Here is a 14,362-nt window from a genome sequence, read left to right on the forward strand (position 1 = left end):
TGAAATATGGCGATCTTCATGTTTTTTGCTATCAAATTTGATAATTTAGAAAAAAATATGGTAAACAGTTTGACCTAATTTTTCTTGATGGTTTTGGCACCAAATATGGCAAAATACAGGCTTCATTTCATTTCGTTTTAATAGCTTGTCATTTGATCTTTGTATGATTACATTTTACTTAAAATACCTATATATGCAGATTGAGAAAACAGTCCTTTACTCACACTCCCCCCCCCCACCCCCCACGTGCTTGGCACAATGTCTCATTCATGAATAAGGATCATTTTTTTTACTATTTCAAACTATGAAATATTTCCAAATTTCTTTTCAAAAAGTGTCATTTTTTGTTACTTTCTGGGTAAAACCACTTGGCACAGACAACTGTCCTAAGTTTTTATGCAAATGCAGGAATACAATGTTTATTTTAATAAAATGCATTTATTTACCACTTACTTTTACTAACAACATATTGATAGCTCCTGTTAATCCAGCCCGCAAAGCACACATGAATCGAATAAGTCTTGTCTTTCCACAACCAGTTTCGCCCATTAATATTACAGGAATACCACATCTTAAACAAATAAAAACATATACAGAAAACATACTTTTTATCATATTGACTTATGTTTGCAACTGTGACAAAGAGGATGTTATTACGTTTCTTTTGATAAACAACAAACTGACCATTTTCCTGTAATCATCTTAATAAAGTAGACTGATAATTACAATTATTTTTAGTGAAACCATTGCCTTGCCCTTAAACAAACTTGATGATGACAATATTGATATCTTTCAGAGTGGCCTCATCTTCACATGAAAAAAGTTTTGGAAATTGTAGGAGAATTTAAGAGTTTTAGTGGTCACGGTTTAGGAGAAAACACTAACGATGAGGTGAAAGAACATGTGGTTTTTGTTATGAAGAAGTTACACCTACTCAAATATTCCGCATTGTACAAAACAAGCATAAAATTATCTGTATGGCAATACTTATGACTCTGGCAGTAGCTTTTCATATTTTAATGGGCTTGGACAAGATTATAGGAGAAAATAGTTAATCATAATAGGAGTTTCCTACTAAAATGTACTCAGTGATTTTTTTCAAAACATAATAAAAAATATTTTGAGATGATTAAAATATTCATCAGAATTTAGGAGGGATCAATATTTTAAGTTTACATTTCTTACTTACAACCCTATATATTATTATTATTGAAATTATTTACCCTGGATAGCCTCTTCAGTTCATATTGGTATTGCTATCAACAAGGGTCCTGCGAAGGGGGTCCTAGTGCATTTAAAGCTCCCATTTGGGATACGAAAGTTCTGCAAGCACAGCTATCGCTCCACTAGACAACGGCCTAAGATATCAATCCTATTGTCATGCCAAGTGCTAAGCAGAAAGGATAGATTCACACTTGTATAGTCTCTGGCATGACTTGGCCAGGGTTTGAACCCAAGACCTCCCGCACTGGAAGCGAACGCTCTACCACAAAGCTACCAGTTAGTATTATTTTTGATAAACGTTTCAAGCTCTACACAATAAAAACCAATGTTTAACAAATTTTAAAAAGGTTTTTTCATATTAAATGGGTCATTGATGACTTCGTTAAATTTAAATTCATCAAATTAAAATTTTTAGTCAATTATTTTGATCAGCTTCGCATAAAAGAGGCAATGGGTACACTTAGGGTTATTTTTTGTTGTTGCTGTTGTACAGTGCCAATTAAAACATCACCCAAAAAACCTTCTACCTTTGTTAAAATCTTTGTGTACATTTTTTGATGTGATTAATACAAGCCGCACAGGAAAAAAAAGCAATTTAATGTATAGCCTGAATTTGTGGTTTACGTCCTATCATTACTTTTGGAAATATTATTCTCGTTAACAATTATATTATTGTTACCTGTCCCTAATTTTTTCCTATTTTTTCTGCCTTTGAAATAAAATTAACCACAAATCTTGTAATGCTGCGTTTGATCTTGCTACAGACAAAGGAACTTTGTATAAGTGGAGATGAAGAAAGGGTTGGAACTCGGTACGCAAAATTTTTTTTAAAATAGTTGTTACTAAACATCAAGAAAAATCCGTTAGTACAGCAATACAGAATCTTGTTTTGGAAAATACGCATATAAGACAATACCGCAACACAAACGCCTTAGTTAATTTCCATTGCCTAATTCTTAGCAACCTACAAGTCATATGAGTACAAATGTTGTTAAAACATTGAGGCACCAGAACCACACCTTAATCTCATATGGATGGCCAATATCTTTTTCATGTTGTCAATTGTTAACTCATAGGTTGGGTCTGGATCTTGCACATATTTCAAACCCATCACTCGACAAAGTATTTGCAATTTTTCAGATCTAAAGTAAAAAAAAAAAAAATTCACAATCTTCCTAAATTAATTTTCTTTAGATGGTCTAATATCTTTGTACAAGATTTTCAGTATTTAAGCTAACACTTATTTTATCAACTTTTGGAGTTAATCTCAAAAGAATATATTTCTTGTATAATTTTATTGTACTTCCTAATAAAAAGAAATAAAGATTAACCCGTTTCTTTAAAACACAGGCCTTGCAATGAATTGCAAGTGCTTGCTAGTTTCTGGAAAATTTAACTGCTCACATGTGTGATTTTTCGTTTACTGACACACCAAACATGACTATAAATGCACCTTTGTTAAATTAAGAAGGTAAATGAACAGTTGAAATGTGTCTTTGTGAAATTAAATACAATTACACTGGCTTTGAATCATGCTAAAATAAAGTGATTGCAATAAAAAACTGGACACAGAAACCACAATGCCCCCGAGACGGTACACTTAAGCAGACATAACCATTGTCTGATACAAATGATAAATGTTAAACAAAAAAATCGCAAACGCTAAAAAGGTCCTTAAATGTTGTATGTGTTGCATATATTGATTAAATGTTTTTTAAAAGCTGAATTAGGATTTAGAGCACAAGACTGCTTCCAGTCTTCAAACTATATATAATGCCTAAAAATGGAACCTAGCAAAGTACCTTATGCCACCAGGCAAATCATTGAAGTATACTGAATAAATTGAATTAACCAACAGATCAATGTAATATAAAATCGTCAGATACTTCCTCAAGAGAAATGAAAGTAAATGTAATAACACAAATAATTAAACGTTCCAGGGCCACTAGCTCATAGAAAGGCTTGATGTCCTCATAAAACATTTTTGTCAAGAAGATGTGAAAAAGTCACCTGTTCAACATTTGGTAGTTAGTTGAGAGCGTGACCAAGTCTCCCGCCATTTGACGCATCAGATCATCAAATAAATTTTTTGACATGATATTTTTTTGAATTATTTGAAACTCCTGCTCCGGATCAGTTAGGTTGCCATTGGGATCCACATTAAATCCAAGAAAACTCAAAGTTTGCCCATCTTGATTGAAGAATAGATAAGGATGGGAACTATGGAAGAAAAAAATTATTTGACTTATATAAAAACAAAGATTTGGAGAAGTACTGTACTTTATGCCTACTTACCACATCCATTGAAAAATTATACTTGTTGGTGTAAAGATAATTAATAATGAAAAAGGAATAATAGGACTAGAAATACAATGTTTGATTAAGCAGCAATATTAATAATAGTAATACCTCTGTTCCCAGTGCCTTTTAAGTTCAACCATTAATTTGTTTTCCTGAGGCTGTCCAATATCACTCTCTGTTAAAGAGCGTGTGGAAAAATCCTACGCAAAAAGTAATTTTTAACATCATTGATTATTCTTTATATTTAATATAATAATTTATGCATGAAATGGATTTTATTGGTTATACAGAAAGGAAAAGCACTAATATATTGTGTTAGAAACAGTAATAAACAAACCTTTGCCATTTCAAGCAAAAATTTTACAACAAAAGCTTTAAAACCACGTAAATCTTGGCTGAGTATGGGATTGGTAAAAATGCATTTTTCACTGTCCAATAATTGCTGATTAAAAAAATGTACGAAATTACGAAGCTCCATCCATGATGGCCTTTCCACACCACAGTATCTAAATTGCAAGATACATTAGTTAAACTTTGTATTAGGATACCGACTATATAGTTATTTAAATGTTACATTGTAAAAGCTAAAAGCTCAGGCTAGGCGTGCATGCAAGTTCTTTACTTCCGAAAAAATTACCTAAAAAATAGCAAAAACCTTTTGTTGACTACCAGATTAAGTAAATCAAGATGAAGTTGAGTCATCCTTGATAACACAAAAATGATCTTAGTTAAAGTGAATTCATTAAACTCCTTAGTGCACCAGTTAGTTCAGTGTATTGCCAGAGGCAGGGTTAGTATGTTTATCAACACTTCATTGTTATACTAAGTTCCTTGTCAGTACACACACACAGTATGTATGAATTGGTTTTGATATTCAAAGAATTCGTGTTGTAGTGGTTGGTAGTGGTACACTAGTAATAATGAAAGTTAGTGGTGGCACTTGACATAAGTGCACAAATAGTGGCAGCGTCTGTGTCCAGTAATCCACCCTTTTTGGCATGGGTTAAAAATATTCCTACCTCTTCAATAACATGACATGCAAGATTGCTTTATATAGTTCAATATAATTACAAGATTGTATTTGTGATATGTAAATGAATGCAGTTAAAGAGAACTAAATTAATATTAGGAGCTGTAAAGTTGTTTATATACTACTTTTTTTACAGCAGAAATTAAAGTAAAAATGGTATACAAGGACTGGTATTCTGTTCTGTTCAATATTTTACTGCAGGGTTTGAACAGCTTTTTTTTAAAATAATTAATTTTCCAAAATGAGTTTCACTTTGCCTAATATACCAAAGTTAATTGATTATGCATAAAAGTGCCCTTTACAAAAAAAACCTTTAAAGTTCTACTATCTTGTTAAGTATTTTATAACTACAACACTTTTTTATTCCACTTCTTGAAATTATTTTAGGGAAAATGTTCTTGAAAAAGACCAGAAATTAAGCAAGTTAGAGTGAGTTTTGGATTCCAATTTGAGAAAGTTGGTCAATGTGAAATAACGCAAAACCTTAAAAAAAATCACCAAATGATTTTCACTTAGCCTAAAACGACTGAAGTGTATAAACAATGCAGAACGAAGAAACTTGTATTAATCCATTTGTGATATGCCTAAGTGAAAAAAAAATTGCAATTACACGTAAACATTTGGTATCTTTACGCCAGTGTGAGCTTTGATTTTAGCTTTTTTTAATTGAAGTGAACTCACACTGGAATGAGGTTTCACTTCACCTTAAACAAGTATCAACTTATAGAACTTATATAAGAGTTCACTTCAGCAAAAGCGTGAGTTACATGAGTTATGTGAGTGTCATTTGGTATAAATCTTTATGGATAAAACAGTCTTGTTGTTGGCTGATATTACGCTAAACATGTTAGGTTAACAACTATACATGAATTTTAGTGTGTTTCTGTTAAATATGTTGTAAAACCTATAATTCTTAGGAAAGTTCTTATTAACAAATTTCAGACACTTTCTGCAACATTAATTAAAATCTTTATGACCACTTGAGGACAGGGCATAATAGGGTACAGATCTTTCGAAGATACTTCTGTGAGATGATTTTTTGTTGATGCTGTAGAAACTATGCTTCATTAACGTAGACATGCTGCTCATTCAAATCACTGGACCCTACATAATTTTAAATATTAGTATATCTTGATCATTGACGATTATCCCACAAAAACTCAGACCTTTATATCAAATAATTTATATATCTATGTTAGTTTAGTTAAAATAGAAATCAACCTAGAATAAATTGTTATATTTATATATTTGGTATCATTAGAAGCGCAATTTTATGTAGAATAAGATGAGAGTATGCCTTAATTCTGAATCAGGGAGCACTAACAGTTGTAAATCAAAACGCAAGAGGGGGTAATTTCAAGGATTTTAAGCATTTTATTAGCTAAGAACATCTATTTGAGTTTGTTTCTAGTTTATTTGAAGTTATTGCAATGCTAAAATTCGAATTTTCAGGATAAAAAATAAAGAAATGTAAATAACATTTTATATATGATTTGCTGGCTGTATGGAACAGTCTTGATTAAAAGTCATGGATAATGAGCAAGGAAGGTAAGTCATTACATACTTATCAAAAACGTAACGTAAAAAAGAGTAACATTAAGTAAGGTCTATAGTTTTTATTGGATCTAATTACTGTCTTTATTTTCTGATTTTTTAGAAAAAGCATATTTATAGTTTATAGTGTTCTCTGAGGATAATGTTAAAGGCCTAAAGTGATAAATTGTCGAAAGATATAAGTTACGTCACCCTATAGCAAAGAATCCCTTTCAATTTGAAAATATATTGGTTTATTTATATATTGAGAGCTAAGAGAAAACTCTTAGCTCTCAAGCAACAAACGGGTTCCATGGGATGTGTGTAATATGCAAGGGATCTGAATCAAAAAAACCCTTGCAGGATGGCAGAAAAGGAGTTGACACACTACTAAACTATGCAAAGAAACGCGCAAGGGACATCGATCTTGTAAATCGAATCGAAGAACAGCTCTCGCTAAAAGAACCCAACATTAAAGTACATACACGCTGTCAACGTTTAGCTTATGATGAAAGCAGGAGGCGGCCCTTATCACCATTGAAAGAAACTATACCAGAAAAGAAACGTAAAATATCGCGATCTGCCTTTGATTGGAAAAGCCGTTGTTTATTGAATGGGCAGAACAAGAAAATGCTGATTAAACTGCTGACACAACGTTGGAGAAGTAAAGGCTTTAATGTAGAAGAGGCTAAAAGTGACGCAGATACATTGATTGTCAAAGATTGAGGCATGCAGAAGAAGGAACAGTTGTTGTTCATGTAGATGATGCTGACATATTTTGCATGCAGATGTATCACTACAACACCAATCTACATCATGATATATATTTCAAAACCATGAAGAAGACGGATGGTATCAGAAAGTGTTGAAAGATCAGAGATGTCAATGAGAAGCATGCTGAAATCCTTGTTCATCATATCCTATTTTTACATGCTTGGACCGGATGTGACACAACATCAGGAACTTTTGGAATGGGTATGTCCTATATTTATCTATATTTACTGTTTTAAGTAACTCAACAAAATGAAATCTTTGTACTACCAAATGATTGTAATTCACGCTATTATTTTTATTGCATTACTTTATCAATTCATACTCACCTGTATTTATATGAACAGGAAAGACATCGCTAATTGGCAAACTGCTCAAGACTCAAGACACACAATATATTGCCGAAACATTCTTGAAAAATGATGCTGAAAAAGATTTTTCTGAAGCTGGCTCAGAGTTATTCTTAAAAAGGTAAAATTCATCTCAATTATATATTTATGATGGATATTGGTATAGCCATTAACTACTATTAAACAATGTTTTTATCTTTAAATTTCAGTTATTCTTACAACAACAAGACTCTTGGTGACATGCGTTATTCGAAATACATGGAGATGGTTTAAACAAACAAGACTTTAAAGATTGAATCTCTGCCACCATCGAAAGGATCAGCCTCTCAGCATGCACTTTATGTTTATATTCAGGTAACATAAAACCATTTAGCCTGCGTATTTTAACTTTCTTAATAAAATCAAGAAATCACAGACTGTCAGTGATTATTGTTTATTTTTCATATAAATTATTATTCTCACATTATGTTCAGGTAAACGATTGGAAAAACCTACACAAGGCTAGTTTGGATCCAAAGGACTGGGATTGGATTACTCGAAATGACGTATACTTCCCTGTATACTGTAAAGAGCCTGTTGCACCAGAAAGATTGCTTACGTTTAAAAGGTGTAATTGCAAACTCGAGACAAAAAAACCGTGCTCCACAAATTGTTCGTGCAGAAAGAATGGACCGCACTGTGTCGCTGCCTGCGGGAATTGCAGAGGAGATAGCTGCACCAATAAAGACCCAAAGCTCGAAAAAGACAATACAGAAGATGAAAATGACTGCGAAAAAAACATTTTCGATATTTTCGACGACTTGTAGTTAATTTTTTTCAACTAGTAATAAATTGTCAAGGTAGTGCCCCCTGATTCAGAATTGAAGCATACTCTCCTCTTAATCTACATAAAATTGCGCTTCTAATGATACTAAATATGTTAATATAACAATTTATTCTAGGTTGACCTATATTTCAGGCTAATGTGACTAGACTATGTCAGAAATTGGCAACCAAATAAACGACGTGATTTAGGGAAAGACTCTTAGCTAACTCAAGGTAATTATCAACATTTTAAATTTTAGTGTATGTTGATTCATAATGATCGTCCCACGTTAAATACGAGTCTTGTACTTTTACGTCTATATCAAAAATTTATTAATTTTTACAAGCACTCTATTTTATAACTAATATAATGCAAAAAAGAATAAAAATAGATTCTTACTTGATCAGGATTCTTAAACAATCAGCATGATCCCCTCTGAGTTCATTCGGTTGAAATGTGAAGTTATTAACATCATCTGGAGACACATCATACACTGTCAAATATTGGTATACACGTTGCATTGGAGTATTCTTGAACATTTGTGTGTTGAATAACCAATCATGTCTTTTAACCTCTAAAGAAATCATCATGAGGAGCAATGTTTAATAAAGTGGTTTTAACAGTCTAACAAACTTTAACCCTAACACGAGGCTTTAGGCCCATTTATGTAAAGCCTAATACATCTATAATTTTGCAGGACTGGCGTATGACACAATTCAATTGGGAAAGCTTTTGAAAATGCATTTTTTATCATTCATAAACAGATTAAGTATTACAGTGAATGTATAACAACCTTTTGATAATTTAAAAACTGTTGAGGAAGTTAAATGCAATTCAGTATGTCAGAAAGGCATATTAATGTTAGAGTATTTTCTCCTCTATGTTGCTGGTGTACCATGTATGCAAATACAGGCCACAAACCACTTACACCAATCTTTTTACACTTGTACAGAGATTCCATTCAATCAGATCACACAGCCTCATCATCAAGGGGTGAACTGGAAGTTGTAAGTCAAACAATGTAAAGCCATCAGATTATTTATCTAGATATTCTACCACATGAATCTTTCCTAATTTATGTCGGTAGTTTACAGACACACAGAAATTAGGAAAGATACAAGTTAATTTGAAAAAACAGTTCTCTTTGTATATTAAATTAATATCCATGTCAGAAACTGACGAGCAGACCAACATCGTTAAGGACGACAAGAAGCTTGGCTAACTCAAGATAATTATCCACCAGGCATATATGCTAGTAAAGAGTTACTGCTGTCTTAGCAGTATACCAAGATATAGGAAATTAACCCACTCAGATAAAGGACTTACCTCAAAGGAATATGATTTTTATACTGAAAGGACATATTAGAAAGTATATAAATGAAGCCACCCTGATACGGTTTTCAAAGCTGTATCAGTTTATTGAAAACACTTTCAGCAAGTGCGACCAGTCCACAATATTCACAACAATTTAAAAAAATAAGTTTGTTTTACCATTTTGCATGTACCAAGTAAGCTTTTAAACAAAAGCATTGTTTGAGTCAACAAATACCGCTAAACAGATTGTAGAAATCCTGGTCAGCAAGACAACAACTCGCAATAGTTGACAGTTTCGAGGCTGTGAGAAAATTGTTACTGTTGTTGTTATCGCAATTTTTTTTAAACTTGTTAAAATGTTCTTGAAATTCATCATTTATGGAAATGTTTTCTAACTTTTCTGTTTTTCGCTTCCCTTTTTGACAACATCCCCCTTGATCAATGTACTGAGTTATTAGTATTTCAAGTCTACAGGGGCCATTTATTTAATGCATGAGATTCAGATTTTAATGCTCTAAATGCTCTATTTGCCATTTCTTTGAAATTTTTATTTTTTTGGGTGGAGGGATCAGAATTGAATTTCGATGAACTTCACAAGAAGATCAAGGGAGTATTAAGAGCACACAACTGTGGTTAAAACTGGTTATGTAAACCCATTGCTTTGGTACCTTTTATATTTGTAATAAAATTCTTGCAGTAAGAAACCATTTTGATTAATAGTAAGATCAGCAAAATTTGAGGATTTGTAGGTTAAGCAAAATCTCCCTGGGTTTCATAATTATAAGTTTGTTGGTTATGACCTTATACAAGAAATTCTGTAGCAGTTTGACTTGAATCTGAGCTATTATGTTATTATCAAAGCGTTGGGAGCATGTAGATTTGAATCTCAGGTACCAAAAAAAAGGCTGCCAAAAGAGATCTCTAAAAAATGTATTTTGTGTCATGAAATAGCGTTAGGCTCTTATTATGTAACTAGTGGGTGGCCCGTGGAAAAATTCACAGGGTCGGCCGTCCTTTTCATACCGTCTTCAGTCAGTCTCGCTACTTGGGGTACCTTTTTGCATGACAGACAGACGCATACGGGTATTATAATATAGATTATTGGTTTCTTCATCTAGTTTAAATCGATGTTCTTGAAGCTAAGCGCTTCACAACAATCACACCAAACATCACCACCTTTTTTAATAAAATTTTGGCATAATTAAGGTACTACGAAGAAGAACATTGTTGCCATAAGTTTTGTCTATATTATGGACCAAGGAGGCTCAATCCTAATGACTTGAAGATTTATGCAAGGGATTGAACAGTTAAGTATGCACCTTATTTACCTTGACAACATGTCACTATCCTACTATAAGAAGTTAAAAACTAGCTCTTGCATAGAAAACAGATGCTATATTTTGAGATTATTCAATTTTCAATAAAAAAAATCTTACGTTCATTACTCAGCAGGCATCTATATGTTTCTTCTGGTGATATGCAAGTAACAGATGGTAACATATGTAAAAACATTCCACGCCTGGCTTTTGACCTTTCCTTTGTCTATTGTGACAGAAGATTTACTACAAATTAAGTTAACAAAAATTCCATGGGCTTTAACAACTTCTGCAATTTGCCTTCGTTTTACAATATTCCTAAACTGAATAGTTTAGGTTTAACACACAAAAAGTCTGTGCATGAAGTTGTGACCAAAAACCTTTTTTGAGTATAAACAGGCCTCCCATAAAGTCTTTTTTAAAGAGCAACAAAACGTTTTATATGGACACTAATGTTATATCCTTTTGAGAGCATGTTAAAAAATATTTCAGAACATTGAAACAAACAAATGCAACTTTTTATGAAAGATGTTAAGGATGAAGCATTAACCACCAAAGTGACTTATGGAGCTAACTTCTCCTAAAGAGTTTTAAGTAAACAAAAACGATCTGATTGAAAGATAACATCTGGTTCCAAACAAAAACAAAATTATTGAAAAATTAAAAAATAGGATAGTATAATGATATCTCTGTGTTTATACATTTTGCATAATTGAGCAAACACACACACAAAAAAAAAAATAATAAACAGTTTTCTTGAAATATATTTTATTCATGTTTAACATTTTACGAATTGAAGTCAATCATTTGTGGGTATATAAACAAAAGTGAAATGCTATTGCTGAACCATATCGTTATGTTATTTCCCAAAATGCAGCACTTTGTTAATCACACATATGCAAACATACCTTCTTCTGAACATTATTAGTAACTTCTATGAGACACAAATCCTGCTTATTTTTTCTCCATACTTTTCCATTACTTGCTTGACAGTAACCAAGGATGACAAGGTTAAATAAGAAACAATCTAGTCCATATGACACCTAAAATATAAAAGTGTGTCCATCCTAAATATATTTGACAAAGAGTAAAATCAGGGAATTTATTTAATAAACTTCTGACTGTTACAACATTAAAAACAAACAATTAAGTATATAATCCATAGACTCTAGTATTAAACACAGTCCCTTTTTAAAATCTGAAATACAAAATAAGATGTGCCTGTCTGAGACAGGCGAAGTGGATATGTCCAATTTCATTTGATGTACCCACAAGAATTACTGCATTTTAAAAAGTGATGCTGTAAAAAAGCAGCTGGTAGGAGCCGGACGAAAACTCGATACTGATATTGAGTACAAGATATTTAATTAAGTTCACTAATGCAAAAAAAAAAAACAAGTTTACGCCACACATGGTGGTCACACATGAATATCAAACATGAGCATAAACAATAAAACAATGAAATTTTTTGACAAACTTGAAAACCTTTATGGTTACTTGTGGGTAGTTAAGGCCTGTTACCTAGCAGCTTTACTTGTCTCAAACATGAAATCAACTGATTTGTAAATAATTATCTGTTCTCAGGTTAAAATTCATCTATAAAAAAGAAAATTTTAAGAAAATGTGAAAAACCATATTTTCAGCTTATTTCAAAACAAGAGTTTTGCCGCATGTCTAAGCAAATTAAATTTGTAGATAATTATCTATACTAACATTTATAGAAAAATTAACAATAATTTTTTGAGAAAAACTAAAAAAAAACATATATTTGGGACCAATTTGGGGGATCTTGCCCAAAATGGCAACATTATGTTGTTCTTTCAAAAGTCCACAAATATCACTTTCTAGCATTTACTGATAAGTAAATGCTAGAAAGTGATAAAAGTAAATGCTTTGTTTAAAAAATCAGAAAAAAAACAAATGAGCGGAACCAGAGAAAAACTGTGATGTATGGACGTACAAACTGTTATTCAAAGTCAGTTCGCTATCGTGTGACCCCTATAAACTTTGTGTTTCCAGAAAACTGATAATGTGTAAAGCTAAAATGAGTGTTTGGGATGACGAATATGCGCAAAAAGCTTTTGTAGCATTACAGGAATGACTGAAAAAAGTTTATGAAAATAAATGTCTCTCCTTGTGAGCACAAACAACAACAGCACAAAAAATTTTGCATTTTTGATTAAAAAACTTGTTACAAACGTATTGGAAGCCCGCCGCTAAACTAAAAGCCATCATTACACCTCACAATCAGTAATTGCAACGAATAAGACAGCAGTATGAAAGGATATGGTGTCCCGAACAACAATTGATGCCGTTTGTGCAAGAGACATTTGTCTACAAACAAGAAAGTTAGAATATCTATGTGTCTAAATGCAAAAGCTGATGGTACAAAGCTAGAGCCCTTCATAGTTTTTTATGGAGCAAACCAGGGGGCAGCAACTTTACATAAGGAGTACAAATCACGTTGTATCGTTACTATGTTGTATTGTCATCAAATGCATGGATGAATGAAGATTTACCCTTAAGAATGTGAAAACGTGATCAGAAAATTCTTGTACACCTCTTTTAGCCTGGGAGTCATTGTAACTTAATAGACTTTGTTAATAAACAATTAAAAGATAGCACAGTTACTTCCATAATTATACCACAAGGCTGTACAAAGTACATCCACGTGCAAGACTATCTGAGTTGTTAAATTTAAATCAACAACTGTAGGTTTGAGGGTTTGATACGCTAATAAAGTTTTAGAAAAAACAGATGAATTTGAAGATAATTTTATTGACATTTTGTAGTGTATTGTTATGTTGTGTTATGTTTTTTAAAAACAAAAGAAAGAAAAGGAAGAGAAAAAATAAAGTCTTTGGTTTGTTATTTTGAAAATTATTGTTTGTTATTTATTGTTGAAAATAAGCACCACCCTCTTATCAGTGCTGCACCCTTTCAGTCAACTCTAAATTAGCGCTAGGGCCCTAAAGGAAATACGGCTATTTGTTAAATTCATGGACGTTACACTGCAGAGGAAATAGGGATCACCTAGGACTAATTTCATAAACTGGGCGAATTTATCTGCTTCAGAAAATATTTTTATATACAAATATTTCCTTGAGGTAAATAAATCATAAAGCAATAAATCTTTTAAAATCCACAGTTTTTTTACATAACTAGTTAGTAAAGCTCATTTTCTGACTATATATCCATATTTTTTCTATTAAAGCACTTTATCACAATTTTATAGCTATAATACTAGTATCTTTTACAGAAAATATTCAGTTATTAAATAATTAATTATTTCTGTCAAATATAGCTAAAGTGCTATTCGATTGCAAAATTATACATAAAGGATTATGAAATTATTAAAGAAAAATGTTAATAACAACAAAGATGGTCTGTAACTTAGAAAAAGACGTTTTTAATATTACTGCAATGCACGAGCTGCAAATTTTCGATCGCATTTTACTTTCTTTAAAATTTTCAGACATGTCTTGAAATTATGCAGCCATGAAAAGATGTGCTGTAATATTTTTATTCTGGATATTTTTCTTTCAACAGCGTTGGGTGCAGCAGAGTATACTACCCAATAATCCTTGGGGAAAAAAGCCTATTGTTAGAAAAATATAAATAAACAAAATGAATCCCTCTTAACATAATTAACAACCTTACCCTTTTAATGTAATTAACCCAAAGTTAATTTTAAAAACTAAGGTTGTAAAAAGTTGAC

At 32.0% G+C, this 14,362-nt stretch overlaps 1 protein-coding gene across 5 annotated transcripts in view; it reads right to left on the bottom strand.

The window, feature by feature from the left end:
• Nucleotides 1-14,362, bottom strand: part of LOC130613201 (E3 ubiquitin-protein ligase rnf213-alpha-like) — a 188,388-nt gene that overhangs the window by 41,254 nt on the left and 132,772 nt on the right. For all 5 annotated transcript variants that reach the window (XM_057434530.1, XM_057434532.1, XM_057434533.1 and 2 more), the window contains 8 exons: nucleotides 11,553-11,687; nucleotides 10,765-10,870; nucleotides 8,414-8,588; nucleotides 3,863-4,031; nucleotides 3,634-3,725; nucleotides 3,235-3,444; nucleotides 2,244-2,366; nucleotides 454-571 (listed from right to left, as the gene is read on the bottom strand). In XM_057434530.1, coding sequence (XP_057290513.1) covers nucleotides 454-571; nucleotides 2,244-2,366; nucleotides 3,235-3,444; nucleotides 3,634-3,725; nucleotides 3,863-4,031; nucleotides 8,414-8,588; nucleotides 10,765-10,870; nucleotides 11,553-11,687 — 1,128 coding nt within the window. The remainder of the gene's footprint in view (nucleotides 1-453; nucleotides 572-2,243; nucleotides 2,367-3,234; nucleotides 3,445-3,633; nucleotides 3,726-3,862; nucleotides 4,032-8,413; nucleotides 8,589-10,764; nucleotides 10,871-11,552; nucleotides 11,688-14,362) is intronic.

This window comes from Hydractinia symbiolongicarpus, chromosome 10 (assembly GCF_029227915.1).
Source record: "Hydractinia symbiolongicarpus strain clone_291-10 chromosome 10, HSymV2.1, whole genome shotgun sequence".
NCBI lineage: Eukaryota > Metazoa > Cnidaria > Hydrozoa > Anthoathecata > Hydractiniidae > Hydractinia > Hydractinia symbiolongicarpus.